Source organism: Alosa pseudoharengus, unplaced genomic scaffold (assembly GCF_046254945.1).
Source record: "Alosa pseudoharengus isolate Yale_2024_CS ecotype anadromous, Long Island Sound unplaced genomic scaffold, YU_APseudo_1.1 YU_APseudo_1.1_scf_9, whole genome shotgun sequence".
Taxonomy (NCBI): Eukaryota; Metazoa; Chordata; class Actinopteri; order Clupeiformes; family Clupeidae; genus Alosa; species Alosa pseudoharengus.
In genome coordinates, this window is record NW_027468881.1 from 33964605 (window position 1) to 33981858 (window position 17254).

A 17254-nucleotide genomic window follows, 5' to 3' on the forward strand; every position below is an offset into this window, starting at 1 on the left:
TAAATAATATGCTAATCAAGTGATATAGGTGATTTTCTTTTGTCTTGTGCAACCCCTAAATATCATTTAATTTAGCCAATTTTTTATGTGATAACTTAAACTGGTGGTAGACCATAATGCAGGGTTCAAATTGGGAGAAAAGAGAAAAAAGTTTTTTTGGGCCACCCGACATATACTGTACACCACTGTGCAGGTAGATAGATACAGAACACATTAGATAGATAGATAGATAGATAGATAGATAGATAGATAGATAGATAGATACTTTATTGATCCCCAAGGGGAAATTCAGGCATTAAACCAAATGGACAATATTCTACAGCTATGATCGGCTCCAGAATATAATCTTTATTTTCTCTTTTCTTAGTAGGGCAAAGTTTCGCTCACCAGGATTTTTCTCAGGTAAATGGTGGCAGGAGAAAATAGATACCCTTTAAAGAGGGAGTAGTCATCTCAGATGAGTCACACCTGCCACGGTAAACAGCAAGGGAACATAATGTAGAGGCACACTTAGTTTAATGCTAGCATAAATGGATTAGCTCACTTAATACGATGGATAACTTTGCATAGTACAACAAACAATATTTCTTATTAATCCGACATTAACTTACATACTGAAAATTAAACCAATACGGAATAGCACACTACTTATACACTACAATCAGCTAGCACATGCCTAATGAAACCAGTCAGTGGGTTTTAATACTCCCATTGTAAAACATGAAACTTAAAGGAACCATATGTAAGAAATGTATTTCAATTAATCATAAAATGGCCCTGATATTTCACTAGACATTAAGAAATCATGTTCATTTCAAATACTTATATCACTGACAACAGTAGTCCGGCCAGGATATTGCAATTTAAAAAGTGAAGTTGCAGCCCTCAACTGATGTTGATGTTGTGTTTTGTCATGTCATGTTGTGTTTTGGCCTGATGCGCCACCCTCTACCTATCTACTAATCACAAAGTCAGTAATGTTTTGGCATCCGGGTTGGCAACCTCGAGTCAGGGGGGAGGGGGAGGGGATACACCGTTCTACAGTAATTTGAAAGTGATTGCAGTACCAGTTTTGGCCACAATCTTACATATGGTTCCTTTAATTAAGCCAATAATGCCAACTCAATTTCAGCAGTATGGCCAATCACCAATAATATAATATAACTACTGGATGAGCATACTCCTAATATAACTAATGTCTGACAGTTTTCAGATGTCAGAGTAGACCTTGTTAATATAATTTGCATAGACTAGCCATCTTAATATGGGCGATAATAGCTAGAATTGCTAGTGGTTGAAAGTTTGGCTAAAATCTTCAGCAATGACAGAAAATGACAGCATTTTTATAGGCTAAGCTTAGCCAGAGAGAACTTTATACTGGCCGCAGGGTGTAGAGCTTAGTGGGTGTGGAGCTCATTAGCACATGGTTAAACAGCAGTTAAATTAAAGTCTATTTTATTTTTCAGAGATAGTTATATAACTTGGTGTCAAACAAATGTGAGTGCTTTGCATTAAGTAGATCTCCCAACCCTCAGTGTGTGCTACTTTGTGTTAAAGACATGGTATAAGAATAGAAGGAACTGCTTGCAGATTCTGGCATTGTTTCATCTGGCAGCGTTTGGTCCACTCGATAGAGATCACTCCAGTGGGACGATAAGTTATTCAGCAGAGTGCAAAAACAGACAGGGAGAAGCAGAGAGAGGAAGTGACCTCTAACGAAAGCACCCCCCCTCCCCCCCACCTCATCCCTGTGCCACAGTCAATAACATCCCTTCCTCTATGCCTCCTGTGTGTTTTAAATTAAGGTTCCGTTTTGCTCCGACATATGCAGGTGTCATTGGCTATGCTTCTAACCTTAAAGAGCTGGTGGCCAGCTGGACTGGGAAGGACAATGAGAGCGATCAGCTCTTCTTCACCAGGATTTACATCAACCCAGAGAAAAGGGTATGATCCATGATGGTTCACTTTTACTCATATATTTCTTCTCTTTAAGGCTTAGTCTGCTATTCTGACGAAAGGATGTTGACTGTTAAAGGACTGTTATGAGCAATTCATTCGCTCCAATGAAAAAGTGTCTTGGATTAGAATCACGGATTGTATCTTTACGTTTATTTATAGGTTGTTTGGCTCATCTTTAATGGTGTTTCAAATGTAAGAGTATATTTGACCCTGTCGGTATTACATGGTATGATGGAGGGCCTGGTGTTTGTTATTTGTTTGGAGCTGGTCAGTATTTTCTTCAGTTCACTGCTGGCTCTCTTGTTTTACAGAAATCCATAAATATAACTCTGGACAACAAATGCAGACTGTTTCAAAATCTCAACGGTGCACTGGGTAAGTTTTATATGTTGGCATATATCATTTATGTCTTTGAGGAATGTATATTTGGTATATAGTTTTCAAGATGACGCAAAAGACAGACTGTCTTAAAAAAAAAAGAGGGAACAGTCCTGCCAACAGGGAAAAGTCACAGAGGCATAAATAAAACCATTTCGCTCATGAAATCTCAAAGGCGGCTGAACTTGCTGACACAAGTTTTTTTTTTTTTTTTTTTGTCATAAAGCGACTGACGGCTCTCTGAGACGCCTCTGTAGAGAGCTGCCGGCTCAGTTAAGACTTCCTCCTGCCAGATCAGCTCAGCGAGCACAGCTTGCCCTCAGGGGAGTCTGTGCTTCTATGATGACTGGGGTGTGGGGTTCAGAGGGAAATGAAATGTGGCGGCCTCTTTTGTGTAAACCTCTTTTGTAATGGGGCATCGTGGGGTGGACGGATGTCTTTGATGCGGTACTCACCGCTATTATCGGTCTCACCTGGATTCCAGTGCCTTCGTTTGCACCCAGGCGCTAATAGGACACACTTCATAGCTTTTTAGCTTTGACACGCTGGATCATAGTTTCCATACAGAGCTTTGGAGGGGTGGTTTGTGTTCAAGTGTTTGTATTGGTGTATTTGTGTAAGTGTGTGTGTGTGTGTGTAATAGATAGATTTACTTTATTACCGAGGGAAATTTTAGAATTGTGTGTGTGTGTGTGTGTGTTTGTGTGTGTGTGTGTGTGTGTGTGTCTGTGGGGCACAGGGAGAGTGGGGGGAAGGTCTGCTAGTGGGACATACATGCATGCACACACACACACACACACACACACACACACACACACACACACACACACACACACACACACACACACACACATACATACACACACACACACAGTTGTACACTGAACACACACAGTTTTACACTGGAATGTGAGTGTGTGCTGTGAGATGTGCCTGAGCACACATAGCCCTCCAAGGCCACCTCTCCTCTCCTCTCCTCTCCTCCCCCACTCCTGTCCTCCCCTCCCTCCTTTCTCCTCCGTTCTCCCTCTTTCTCTTCTCCTGTCCTCCTCCTCCTCCTCTCTGTCCTCCTCCTCCTCCTCCTCCTCCTCCTCCTCCTCTCTGTCCTCCTCCTCCCCCTCCTCCTCCTCCTCCTCTCTGTCCTCCTCCTCCTCCTCCTCCTCTTGTATCCTGTCCTCTCCTCCTCCTCCTCCTCCTTGTATCCTGTCCTCTCCTCCTCCTCCTCCTCCTCTTGTATCCTGTCCTCTCCTCCTCCTCCTCCTCCTCTTGTATCCTGTCCTCTCCTCCTTTCTCCTCCGTTCTCCCTCTTTCTCTTCTCCTGTCCTCCTCCTCCTCCTCTCTGTCCTCCTCCTCCTCCTCCTCCTCCTCTCTGTCCTCCTCCTCCTCCTCCTCCTCTTGTATCCTGTCCTCTCCTCCTCCTCCTCTTGTATCCTGTCCTCTCCTCCTTTCTCCTCCGTTCTCCCTCTTTCTCTTCTCCTGTCCTCCCGCCTCCTCCTTTCTCCTCCTCTCTGTTCCCTTCTCCTCTCCTCTCTCCTCTCCTCTGTCGCTCCTCTCTCTCCTCCCTCTCCCCTCCGCTCAGACGCAGGAGTCTCAGGAGTCTCAGGAACACTGGGCTGTATTGTGCTGCTGTCAGGGAGAGAGGGCCGCGGGTAGCCTGCTCCTAACCAACAGTATCCTCCGGAGCTGGGAGAGGAATGCGTCCTGCCGCTGAGGGTCCGGAGGGACATGTGGACAGGAAGTTTAGGGTTTTAGTGGACTCTGTGAGTTTGCTTTATTGTGTGCAGGCCAGGGCTGAATTGTGTGTTGAATTATATTATATGTGAGTCCACTAAAGTAAAGCGTCAATGTGATGCTTGTGAAAGGGGGGTTCTCTCTTATTCATATGGAGGTTTAGCAGTTCGATGATGGATTGTTCAGCTGTGAAGTCATGTACAAACAAGAGCATGCCAGGAGGAGACAAAAGCCCCTTTCTCTCACTCCCGCTCATACCTGTGTGTGTGTGTGTGTGTATGTGTGTGTGTGTGTGTGTGTGTGTGTGTGCGTGCGTGCGTGCGTGCGTGCGTGCGTATGTGTGTGTGTCTGTGTATTTGTCACTCTTCATTGCAATGTGTCTGTCACTCTTCATTTATGTATACCTTTGGCTTTGTGTGTGTGTGTGTGTGTGTGTGTGTGTGTGTGTGTGTGCGCGCGCATTTGCAGATGAAGTTGTGCTGAAGTTCGAGGATGGACAAGTCAGGGCCAGAAATGTGCTATATGACACCCTGCCCGTTATGATCCATGGCAACGGACCCACCAAGGTACATGCATGACCTTTCACCCTTAACCTCCAACCTTATTATGAATGACTGAAAGCCCCCAAATGCCTCTGACAGATGATTGGCTGTTAAGTTTTCCGGACTTTGTCTAGTGACTGTGAAGAGGGTTATATAGGTTATCAGATAAGAGTTGAATCGGCTGCCAGATGTATTCGTGAAGCATATTCTTTTATTCAAAATGCTCAGTGCTTTGACCTAGGGCCTTGAACTGCTCGATTGCTTGATTGATTATGTCTTGTCTGATGTTTGTCGGCTTATCTTGAACAAGAAAAACAACAACAGAAACACTATTTAATAACAATACAAATTTGCAATTGTTATAAATTCTCAGCAGTTTTACAGTCATAAACCGCCGTGTCTGCATTTGGTTCTCTGCAGCTCCAGATTAACTACCTGGGCAACTACATCCCCAACCTGTGGACGTTTGAGACGGGCTGCACCGTGTGCAGTGAGGACTTGCGTCCGCTCACAGGCCTGAAGGTGAGAGGCCCCAACACACAGCTGGGCCGCATAAACAAACGCTCACAGCAGTTTACAGTACACACTTAGCAGTCGGTGTAAACATCCACGCTGGCCTCCTGATGCTGCGACTCAGTGAGTGGTTTAGCTCAGATGAAGCTAATATGTGATGTCCCATATACCAGTACTGTATGTGTAACCTGGGCTCTGTTGACTGCAAGGTCAAACTGGCCATGGGCTCAAATCCACAAAACTTACTGCACCTCAGACTGAGAGCAGGGCAAACAGGGCTGAAACCCATGGGTGCTAGCGTCTGTTGCTAACAGCACATCTAGGTGTCGGGAGGGAGGTTTCTCATTTACAGCATTTTACTGGCTGACTACACTTGTGTTTTAAACCAGCTATTTCACAAATGCCCTCCTCAGAAAGAGACATTGTGTCAGTGTAGTGCTTGCCAAAAAGTCTACACACTATATAATAAGCAGGAATGCAATAACTTAGACCCTACTTGGTGGGTTTGTCTCATCCAATATTCTGTATGGGATGTAATAAATGTGTATTTGTAAAAGCTGGCTGTTACCAGGCGACTTTCCAAAATGTTCCTGCCTGGCTCTGAGGTAGACTTAGGCCTGATCTGACTTGTTTCTGAGTACACGCCATTGTGGATTTCTGGCAGTATGTTTGTTTCTTTGAATGAGCCTTGAGTCCTAACTGATGCCTCCTCCTCTCCCGCTGTCCCCCTCTGCCCCTAACTGCCCCTAACTGCCCCTGTCCGCTCTGCCTTGCCTCCTCAGGAGACGGAGTATCCGCTGGTGGTGGTGGGCATCTTCATCCAGCAACCCACGCCCTTCGTCTCTGTCTTCTTTGAGCGCCTGCTGAAGCTTAAGTACCCCAAGAACAGACTCCGACTCTTCATCTTCAACCAGGTCTCCTCCTCTTCCTCATTGTCACAGTTGGCATTAGAATCTAGAAGTTAGGTTGTGGGCAAACACAGATTGAATTGAAATTGGAAGTTCATACAGTTTTTCTGAGATAATAAATTATCTATGTAAGCAATCGGGTTGTGAATAGGGTTACATCCAGCAGCCCATACTGAATCAATAAGGCATGAGTGAGAGTAGGATTGTTAAGGATATAGCCACGACTGGTTTAGCTTGAGGGCTTAACTGTGTTATTATTTGTTAGAATTACATTTTTAAAAAACAAAATTCTTGTGAATCAGCAACAGATGTTACAAAATATGTAGGAATGAGAAATATCATTGTATTCACACCCAGTGACTTGTTTTGTATATAGCATCTTTTTGCACAAAACTCTGGACTCTGGCACATATTTCTGCTCTATCACAACATATCATGTACAATTTCTTAGCTAACTGTTACATTCTTGTGTTTTTGCCTTGTGATTTTGTGTTGTGATATTGTTGTCATTTATAGTTTAGTGTTAAAAATGTCATTATCTGTTGCAATTTTTGTCTTATCTGTTGCGTTTGTTTCTTCTTCACCGTGGGATAGAGAGAAACGCAATTTCAATTCCTCTGCATGTCTAGTATACGTGAAGAAATTGACAATAAAGCTGACTTTGACTTTGAAAAAAAGAAAGAAAATGTACTGGTTGCTCATATTCAAATATAAGTGCAGTATCTGTGAGCAGTGAAAGTAGTTCATCAGAACCATAGACTGTATATATAACCTTGAAAACCTTGGTCACTGCATGTAGGAATATGCACTGACCACTGTGTTTAATGTCAATGGTCACTGAAGAACCAGTTGTGTTTACCTGTGACAGGAGACTCATCATGAGAACCAGTTGTGTTTAATTTGACCTGTGACAGGAGACTCATCATGAGAACCAGGTGGTCAGCTTTGTGAAGGAGCATGGGACGGAATACCAGGCAGTGAAGCTGATTGGCCCTGAGGAGGGTGTGGATGTCACAGAGGCCCGTAACATGGGCTTGTAAGTTCAGTGCTCTCTCATCTCACTGCTGGTAATAAGTGGTAGTTTAAACATCTTTAAAACAGTTTACAATAACAGTGTTCACCTGTTTGGACAACCTTAGCGTGCCTGCGGCAGGCTTCAGCTTTCTCTTGTTTGTGTGCCAAAGCAATTTCTTAATCGCTGCTTTGGCATGCATGCAGATGTACGAAAGTGTCATTGAATTGAATAAAATTAAATTGAATTGAAGTAAACTGACCTGAATTGAACTTAACTAAACTGAGGCGAACTGAGTGAACCAAATAGTTTAATTTCATAGTGTAATATAGTGTGATGTCAGGCATGCATTTCGAATTAGGTGTCATTGAATTAAATTGAACTTAACTGAACTGAACCGAGTTGAACTCAGTTGAACTCTGAGTTGAGTCATGTCACAGTGTGTGGTACATCTCAAGTCTTTGTCTTTAAATTAAATTAAATTGAACTGAACTGAACTAAACTGAACTGAACTGAACTGAATTAAACTGAACCAAACTGATGTGCTTAATTTATATGACTGATATCTGCTTCCTGATGTGTGTTCTTCCTGTGTTGCAGTGCGGAGTGCCGAGAGGACATTGACTGTGAATACTTCTTCAGTGTGGACATTGAGGTGGTCCTAAAGAACGAGGACACTCTCAGGACCCTTATCGAGCTCAACAAGTGAGTCTGACCACATCATGCCATCACATCACCCCCGCCCATCAGACCTGTGTGTATGAGGGTGTGTGTGTGTGCTAGAGAAAGAGATAGGGGTTGTATGGCTGAACCATTGAAACCATGTGATGCCATTAGAGTAGCAAAGTGTAGGAATTCTCCTTTTTGCCAATTGTCATTGTACTGAGTACCAGTGGCGGCCGGTGGTTAAAAAAATAACGGAGGAAGGAATGTCCGCTTGATTGGTGTTAGTGGCAATATGTGAATAGATGTAGGCCACCTACCCCGACACATTTATAGCAGCAGTACTATGTAGCATTTTAACTGGCAATGCTGTGCAATAAGTCACTTTGGATAATAGTGCTAAATTAATAAATGTAAATGTAAATAAATGTAAATTTAGGTCTGGGAAGTCAGGGAAGATATGTAGGTCTAGTTATGAAATACTGTTTTCCAGATGTGCAAAATTATGAAAAGTCTGGAGGTTTTGCTCAATGTAATACATTTGCAGAAAAGTCTTTAACACTAAAAATAGACACTTGTTTTATAAAACCATGTAACTATTTACCATTAAAAAATACACCTTAAATGTGGTTATTTGTAACATGCTATTGTTTTTAAAGCCAAATCGCTATAATTTAAAGACAGGTTGTAAGCTAAGTGAGAATGTATACTCAAAAGGCAAATGTTACTGAGGCCATCCTTAAAAATATTTTTGTTTGCAGTAACAGCCAAAAAAAAATAAAAAATGGGTCGGTAGGTAGGTCAATATTTTTTTTTTCAAGATTCAAAGTAAAAAAAAAAGTAAAATTTTGGTCATGGTGATTACGTAGGAATGAATTTACACAAATGTGCATATCGTGACGTAACTGACTGGGTCTTCAACCTGTGCCTTCAGGCGCATTGCAAACCTCATTCTGATGCAGGTTATAGACCAGCCTTTCTCAAACTTCTTTGACCTGAGGCCCGGTCATGGCAGACTTTGGGGTCATAGGGCTCATCTACATGTACACAGAAAGAAGGCTACAATAACTCTTGGCCGCGTTATATTGAAATTGGACTATACAATACTCAATGCTATACAGTGTACAGTCTCTGCTCTGTTTCTAAGGAAGTTCCAAAAAACGTCGTTCTATTAAGTTTCGTTAAATAAATAAATAGCCTTCCAACAGGTTGAAGCGGTGCTTTGATACCAACGTTATCGATTAGTTTCAGTTTCTCTCGCGCAGACGCGCATTGAATGAATGCTCATACCACCACTTAAGTGTAGGGCTCCATGTTTAATGACATCGATAGCAGAAACTTTTGTTTTATTTTTTCGTCGATCCGCGGTTTCTTAATCAACTGCGCAGCAAATTATCAAATGAAGCACCGGGCCAAATTTCACTCCACGACTCCGCGGAACTAGCCTGGGTGCCATTCCGAACTTAGTCCCGCCCACAACGTTTGAGGTCGGGAAGTTCTACTGACTAGAATTGAGTATGACTACGTCAGGCTACCGCGGAACAGCAGTCTCCACGTTGCGGACCCATATTTTGAGAAATGCTAAATAGACCACAACCAATTTTAATACTCCGACACGGTCACCGTTAGACTAGGGGGGGGGAGAAGGGATGAGAAAAGATCTGGCCACAGTTCTTCCAGAACTTCGTGCCAAGTAAAAGCCTTATCAGTTTGTGTGAATGAAACGAAGCGTAGGCCATAGTGTGACATGCGTAAAACCAAGAGATGACGCCACAGGGTTTTATTTAAGTGAGCCACGTTTGCATGTAGGCAGTTTATATTCACAATACTTGGGCCTACTAAAATAAATATTATTTTATTGCATTTGTATTGGTTGTTTAGAGTAAAAAAAACAATCGGTCGGTATTAACGCAAGTTTACAACCGGCAAGTCGGTCGGACTAAAAGGGGAAAAAAATAAATATTTGGGTCGGTTCTAAATTGACAGGGTCGGTTGGGTTACGGCAAACGAAAATATTTTTAAGGATGGCCTGAAGACGTCATTACAGGAATGCATCATGGTCTGAAACATTCATTAACAATGTTACCATCCAAAGATACAGTTAGTAACAATAACATATTAACAACAAGAACATTATTTAACAATTGTTTAGTTAAGGCATAAATTGGATGATTATAGCAACGCATAACTATCCAAAAATGTTTTAGCCTATCACCAAATTAACTGTCCACGTTTGTGACAGGCTAGCAGCTGTAGGCTATAGCTGATTGTTTTCTGTGCTAACGTTACCAGTAAGCCATTTGTTATACTATGTAGCATTCAGCAGCCTACACTAGCCTTACCATCTTTTTTTGGAATAGGAATTTTTGGAACATGTCTTCCTGCTTTGATCCTAACCTTCGCACTGTATTTGAATGTATAAAAGATGGATATTGTCCTCTGATTCCATTGTACTGTTTATTTCACGAGCAAAAAACAAGCTTTCCGTTCAACACAAGATTCTTAGCTGTATGCAGATAACGTTCTTGCACCGTTGCCGCTAAAAACAGCACCCCCTATCGCAATTGAAAATTACTGTACGGAGGAGCTTCCTCCCTTGGCCATTGAAAACGACGTGATTCACGAGCCGCTGGGGTCAGAGCCGTTTATAATGGACTTCAATGAGGGGCTTGAGGAGGAAGCTCCTCCATACAGTAACTTTCAATTGCGATAGGGGGTGCTGTTGGCATTTTGACCTAGGGGAACGATTTTGTTCATTCAAAGTGTTAAAAATAGTAATATTAACAGTAATTTATCAGATTAGTAATTCACTTTATATATTTTTTATTTTTCTCTGAAATTTTAGGGAGGGTGTTCCTCCCTTTCCTCAATGAAGGAGCCTCCTCTGCAGTGAGTACCCATTTGGAGATAAGGGGGTATCCGCTTCATCTGAAACAAAGAGTCAGGCTCCTACCTGCTATAATGTAATGCAGGCTTTGTCAGGCATTCCAAGCACGCATGGTCAATGCCAGAGACTCTCCGTACTGTCTCCGTTTGTCAGTGTGGTATCAATTTGATCTCTTAAGAAATAATATTGTGTATTTATAGATAGTTTTAGATTATAGATTATTTATAGATAGTATGAGATTATTTATAGATTATTTATTAGATAGTATATAGATTATTTATAGTGCAAGGGTATATGGTTGTCAAGTCGTGATGCAATGACGTGCCGATAATTCTTTTTCGGCACATCAGCTGGGCCCAGAGCAGCTCGTATTTTTCTATACACAGTAAAAGAAAGATTTTTTTGCACTATTCAGAGTAGTCTACAAGAAAATTGTCATTCTAATACTCACTCGCTGCCTCAACCTAATAAAGTCCTAGGCCTGGACAGTACCCTTGATTAAGTATAAGTATATATACTCTTTTGATCCCGTGAGGGTCTCTGCATTTATCCCAATCCGTGAATTAGTGAAACACACTTAACACACAGTGAACACACAGTGAGGTGAAGCACACACTAATCCCGGCGCAGTGAACTGCCTGCAACAACAGCGGCTCTCGGGGAGCAGTGAGGGGTTAGGTGCCATGCTCAAGGGCACTTCAGCCGTGCCTACTGGTTGGGGTTCGAACCGGCAACCCTCTGGTTACAAGTCTGAAGCGCTAACCAGTAGGCCACGGCTGCCCCCTAATTATGATTATAATTATGATTATATCATCTGGCTGCATAGCTACACTAATTACTCTGTTAAAGTCAGCCGATTCATTTTTCCTTCACTAAACCGGAGATGACGGTAACAAAGTTTACAGGTTGTGAAAACAGGCTGGCTGGTAAGCATTTTTTGGACAAAAGAGCTGTTGGGCCCAGAAACTAAATGTGACGTCGGAGTTAACAATCAAATCATCATAGAAACATGGTCTAATTAATATGAAATATATTTAACATTGCTGCTAATCTGACCTTGTTTTAAAGTACCTCAGTGACAAGGTTGGTGGCTGGCTGCCATATTGGACTCCTATCCAGTAAGACAGGACTTTTTGCTAGAGAGAGCCAAATGGCTGATAAAAGACAAGTCCCTCAGAGACATTCCTGTCCACTGTGACCTGACCCTGTTCCTGTTGTGTTCCTCTCAGGCCCCTGATCGCTCCCATGATGACCAAGCCTGGGAAACTCTGGACCAACTTCTGGGGGGCCCTGAGTGCCGACGGGTACTACGCCAGATCCGAGGACTACGTGGACATTGTTCAGGCACGCCGAATGTAAGTGTGGGGAGTTTATGACTTAGGTATGAGCTACATGCGTGCGTAACTGAAGCGTTCCGTTTGCGTAGTGTCTGCTGGAACAATTAGCTTCCACTGTAATCAATGGAAGTAGCTACACCAGACGTGATAGCGGCGCGTACGTTCAAAAAAAAATAGACCGTTCATCTAAAATGGATATTACGTGTCACGAACGGAACGCTTCAGTTACACGCCTGGTGTAGCTCATACCTTACTGCTCTTACCAGAAGCTTGTCCATCTTAAACACTGAAACCCAGCTGTTTCTACACCAGATGTGTCACTACAGCACCTGTTGGTAGAGACTTTTTATTAGCTGTTGGTAAACATTTAGGACATTTGTGTGGTTTCATCAAAGATTGTTGCTGTATTTCATCAAATGTAGTTAGCACCTAAAAAAGGTTGAATGTTTTTTGATTAAACAAAGCATACATGTACATGTAAAACTAATTCCATGATGAAGAGCCCCCCCCCCCCCATTACAAGAGTGATGCAGGAGGGGGCGCTGTGGCGCAGCAGGCTACAGCGCCCGTACCATATACGGGTCCGAGTGCCCACGGGGACCCAGGTTCGAATCCGACCTGCGGTCATTTCCCGATCCCACCCCATCTCTCTCTCCTGCGGTCATTTCCCGATCCCACCCCATTTCTCTCTCTCACTTGCTTCCTATCACTCTCCACTGTCCTGTCCAAATAAAGGCAGAAAAGCCCAAAGAGGAGGAGTGATACAGGAGCTGATACATAAGCACATTATACACTGCTTGCTTAACACATGCTCATTCCCCCTCAGTGGGATCTGGAATGTTCCGTATGTGTCGCACGTGTTCCTGGTGAAGGCCAGCGTTCTGAGGGACGAGCTGAAAGCTGAGGACCTCTTCCGCTCTGAAACCCTGGACCCCGACATGGCGTTCTGCCGCCACGCACGAGACCAGGTGAGACGCAGCCCTCTCCTCCTCTACCATCACCTTTTCTGTCTCCTCCGTCATGCACTTCTCTTCCGTTTCTTCCCTCCTTCCTTCCCTCTTCCTTGCTCTCTGTTGTCAGGATCCTGCCTGGACTGACTGCCTTCGTGCCACCCTGGTGGCCATAGATAGATAGATAGATAGATTAGGGATCGACCGATATATCGGCCGGCCGATATATCGGCCGATATTTACGTTTTTTACGTGTATCGGCATCGGCCGATAAGCGGCTGCGTTCACCGATAGTTTTCCCCCGCATTATTTACATACAGGCGTCCACAGGCAGCTCTGTGTTGCTGGAGAAGCTGCAATTCACGTGCAGACTGCCCCTCCCCCACAAGTGCTGAAAGCCTGCTCTTCAAGACAACAGTAAAATTTAAACTTTCAAAGCATCTTTTAACTGTTTGACTTAGCTAAATATTGCCATACACTTTGAAGGTGGAAGCAAGTTTGTGGGTCCAAATGGAAAACACGAATGATAGATAGATAGGTACTTTATTTAATGCTTAATGCCTCGTTTATAGAACTGCTTGCCATTGTATTTAGGGAGCTGCAAATAGCTAAGTTGTAGGCTAGGCTAGCGGTAGCTGTTACAAACACTGGTCATTAAGTAATGCCAACGTTGTTCCGTGGTATTTGTGGGAGTTTTATTCAGCGACCACCTGGCTGAGTTTTGGACGCGTGTGGTGTGTGTGTGTGTGTGTGTGTGTGTGTGCGTCTCCCTCCCTGAATGCCTCTTCTATAAAACTGCTTGCCATTGTATTTAGGGAGCTGTAAATAGCTAAGTTGTAGGCTATCCGTATGGTAGCGGTAGCTGTTATGAACACTGGTCAATCATATGATTAAGTAATGCCGACGTTGTTCCGTGATATTTGTGGTAGTTTTATTCAGCGACCACCTGGCTGAGTTTTGGACGTGTGTGGTGTGTGCATCTCCCTCCCCTTCTCCCTTCGAGCTGGGCGGAGTTGCCATCACAGTGATAAAAGCTTTAATAATGAGAGACGTGTTATATGTAGTTAACTATTAATTCGTGTTAACGTTTACCATGTACCAGACATACCGTGTATGCCTTACTTGTTTAGAGCCGTTTGCTAACGTTATCTATCAATCCAGTTCAATAGTTGTTCGTCAGCTACCAAACAGACGTTTGTGTGTGCATCTGTGAGACACACGCATCACAGCGATATGAGAGTGCTGCGCTACCGGAAGAAGAGATTTAAAAACTTTGAGAGATATGTTTTATACCTTTTGACGTTGATGCCGTTTAGAACAGAAACATCTGACACCACGTTATTTTCTTCGGCTGATTTATGTTCTGTGATTGACAAATCTTGCAGCTTTTTTTAGAAAAATATAGACATAGAAAAAATGAAACCATGCAGTCTTAAATTACAAATCAAGCACTTTATTTCAATAGCTTTTCAGGCTTATTGTTTTCTTAAAGTATTTAAATGTGTTGACAAAGGACATTTTGTGATGACCTGAATTATGTCTTATAGTCAGCAAGCAATGCATCATCAAGGCTGTAAGATGTTGATGAAAGCATTTTGCACAGTTAACCATATCCAGTGCACCCATCCATAAGTTCAATAAATGTTCCTTTTTTAAATTGAGACTTATAACATTTGTTATCATAATTTGTGTAATTATGTGTCATTTTTATGATGTAAATTGAGGGAGCAAAATAAAAGCAGTATCGGCTCCAAATATCGGCTCAAGAAAATCGGCAGCCTGTATCGGTCATCGGCTAAGGCTGAGGGGAAAAAATCGGTATCGGTATCGGCACTAAAAAATCCATATCGGTCGAACCCTAAGATAGATACTTTATTGATCCCCAGGGGAAATTCAAGGTCTCAGCAGCATACAGACAACACAAACACATTCTTTAACAGCAGAAAGAGTAATTAAAGTATATAATATAAAAACACAACTAAGCAATAAGGACAGTAGATATGCTAAATATACTAAAATACAAATTATACTAACACTTAAATACAATATATAAAAATATACTAAAATACAAACTACAAAAATACAAATTATACTAACTAACACTTAATCTAAATCAATTCTAAAAACAGTATCCACATAGTGGTGATTAATCAATCAGAGGCGTTTGCAATGACTGAGGCAGGGACTGAGCCTGTGATTCTCTGTGCATAGTAAGGTATGGTAAGGTGCTCTAAGGTGCTCTGTGTGAATGAGTGTCATGGTGGTAGTGCAATGGTAAGTCCAACAGTGCAACAATGCAGAAATAAAGTAAAGTAAAGTCTTTATATCTATATATTTAACTATTTAAGAAAATGTATAAGTGTGGCCACAGTTCGGCTGTGGCATCGAGGGGGGGGTTATGCATATGTGCTAATGTGCTAATATAGCACGCAAACAGTGAGGCATAAAGACAGTGGTAAAAGTGGCTAGTGGACAGACAGTACCAAACATGGAGGGGGTGAAGAGGCAGACAGACTATGCAGAGAAGTCTATCTCTCCTCTTCCCTTAAGTGAGGCATTGAACAGTTCAATGGCCCTGGGGACAAATTGACTTTCTCAGTCTGTCAATTGTGTGTGTTGTTCTGTGTTTATGTGCTTGTTGCTGTTCCCCATGTGCTCTGTGTTTATGTGCTTGTTGCTGTTCCCCATGTGTTCTGTGTTTATGTGCTTGTTGCTGTTCCCCATGTGTTCTGTGTTTATGTGCTTGTTGCTGTTCCCCATGTGTTCTGTGTTTATGTGCTTGTTGCTGTTCCCCATGTGCTCTGTGTTTACCTGTCTGCTGTCATGTGACTGTGTCTCCGCTCTTCCCCTTATTTGGTCTGCACTTCCTGCCTTGTTAATTTCCCTCCATTTCTGCTCTCTTTCTGATCCCCGTTATTGTCTTGTTGATCTCGTCCAGTCCTCTGTCTTTCTGTTAACTGGTCTGTGTACTTCTACACCCCTCTGTTCCTCTGTCTTTCTGTTAACTGGTCTGTGTACTTCTACACCCCTCTGTTCCTCTGTCTTTCTGTTAACTGGTCTGTGTACTTCTACACCCCTCTGTTCCTCTGTCTTTTGTCAGATCGTCTCTCTTGTCGTGTCAGAGTCTTGTCAGTTTGTACGTTTGATTAGTCACAATAAACCGTGTTTGCCTGCACTTCTGCCTCAAAGACAGTCTTGTGCTTGGCTTGGGTCCTTTCCTGCCAACCTTCGCATCTGTCTCTTCTTGCTCACTCTGACCGGTTAATTAGGTATTCAAGTATATCTGATGATGGTAATTAAGATGCCTGAGAGAAAGTGGGTACTGTTTGAAGTATGTATGGGATGATGAAGTATGTATGGAATGATGGGTTCTGTATGAAGTATGTATGGGATGATGGGTACTGTTTGAAATATGTATGGGATGATGGGTACTGTATGAATTATGTATGGGATGATGAAGTATGTATGGGATGATAAAGTATGTATGGGATGATGGGTACTGTATGAAGTATGTATGGGATGATGGGTACTGTATGAAGTATGTATGGGATGATGGGTAGTGTATGAAGTATGTATGGGATGATGAAGTATGTATGGGATGATGGGTAGTGTATGAAGTATGTATGGGATGATGAAGTATGTATGGGATGATGGGTACTGTATGAAGTATGTATGGGATGATGAATGTATGGGATGATGAAGTATGTATGGGATGATGAAGTATGTATGGGATGATGAAGTATGTATGGGATGATGGGTACTGTATAAAGTATGTATGGGATGATGAAGTATGTATGGGATGATGAAGTATGTATGGGATGATGGGTACTGTATGAAGTATGTATGGGATGATGGGTAGTGTATGAAGTATGTATGGGATGATGAAGTATGTATGGGATGATGAAGTATGTACGGCATGATGAAGTATATGGGATGATGGGTACTGTCAGCCTATGCCATTATGCCATGTACTGTAACTTCCTGCTCTCCGCCAAATATAGACTTCTTACACAGACCTATCACAGATGCATACAATGGATGAGACAGTTTAGTTTAGTTTAGTAACTTGTTTACACCCCACTAATGGATCTGACAGACTGCAAATGTGTGCTTTAATCCAGCACTGACTCAGACACCCCGATCCAAATGCGTTTTGTTTTTGCTCCGAGACTTTCATACAAACACAAAGCCTCAGGCGAAGTCTGGCTTGTAAGTTGTCGGCTGTAATATGCACTCAGCGCCCTTGTCTTATAAACAACACAGACGTTTGATTGGTAGGTGTAGTGTTTACGTATTGAGGTGATTTGTTATGTCTGTGCCTTGACTGTTGGTATTGTACTTTACAGGCGTCGTCTGGTTGATGAAGATACTTAT

At 42.6% G+C, this 17254-nt stretch overlaps 1 protein-coding gene across 2 annotated transcripts in view; it reads left to right on the forward strand.

The window, feature by feature from the left end:
- plod1a (procollagen-lysine, 2-oxoglutarate 5-dioxygenase 1a) overlaps positions 1-17254 on the forward strand; it is a 32808-nt gene that overhangs the window by 5816 nt on the left and 9738 nt on the right. For both annotated transcript variants that reach the window (XM_076275835.1, XM_076275834.1), the window contains exons 5-13: positions 1832-1944; positions 2271-2334; positions 4537-4634; positions 5031-5132; positions 5906-6037; positions 6946-7067; positions 7644-7748; positions 11823-11948; positions 12757-12898. In XM_076275835.1, the coding sequence (XP_076131950.1) occupies positions 1832-1944; positions 2271-2334; positions 4537-4634; positions 5031-5132; positions 5906-6037; positions 6946-7067; positions 7644-7748; positions 11823-11948; positions 12757-12898 (1004 nt within the window). The remainder of the gene's footprint in view (positions 1-1831; positions 1945-2270; positions 2335-4536; positions 4635-5030; positions 5133-5905; positions 6038-6945; positions 7068-7643; positions 7749-11822; positions 11949-12756; positions 12899-17254) is intronic.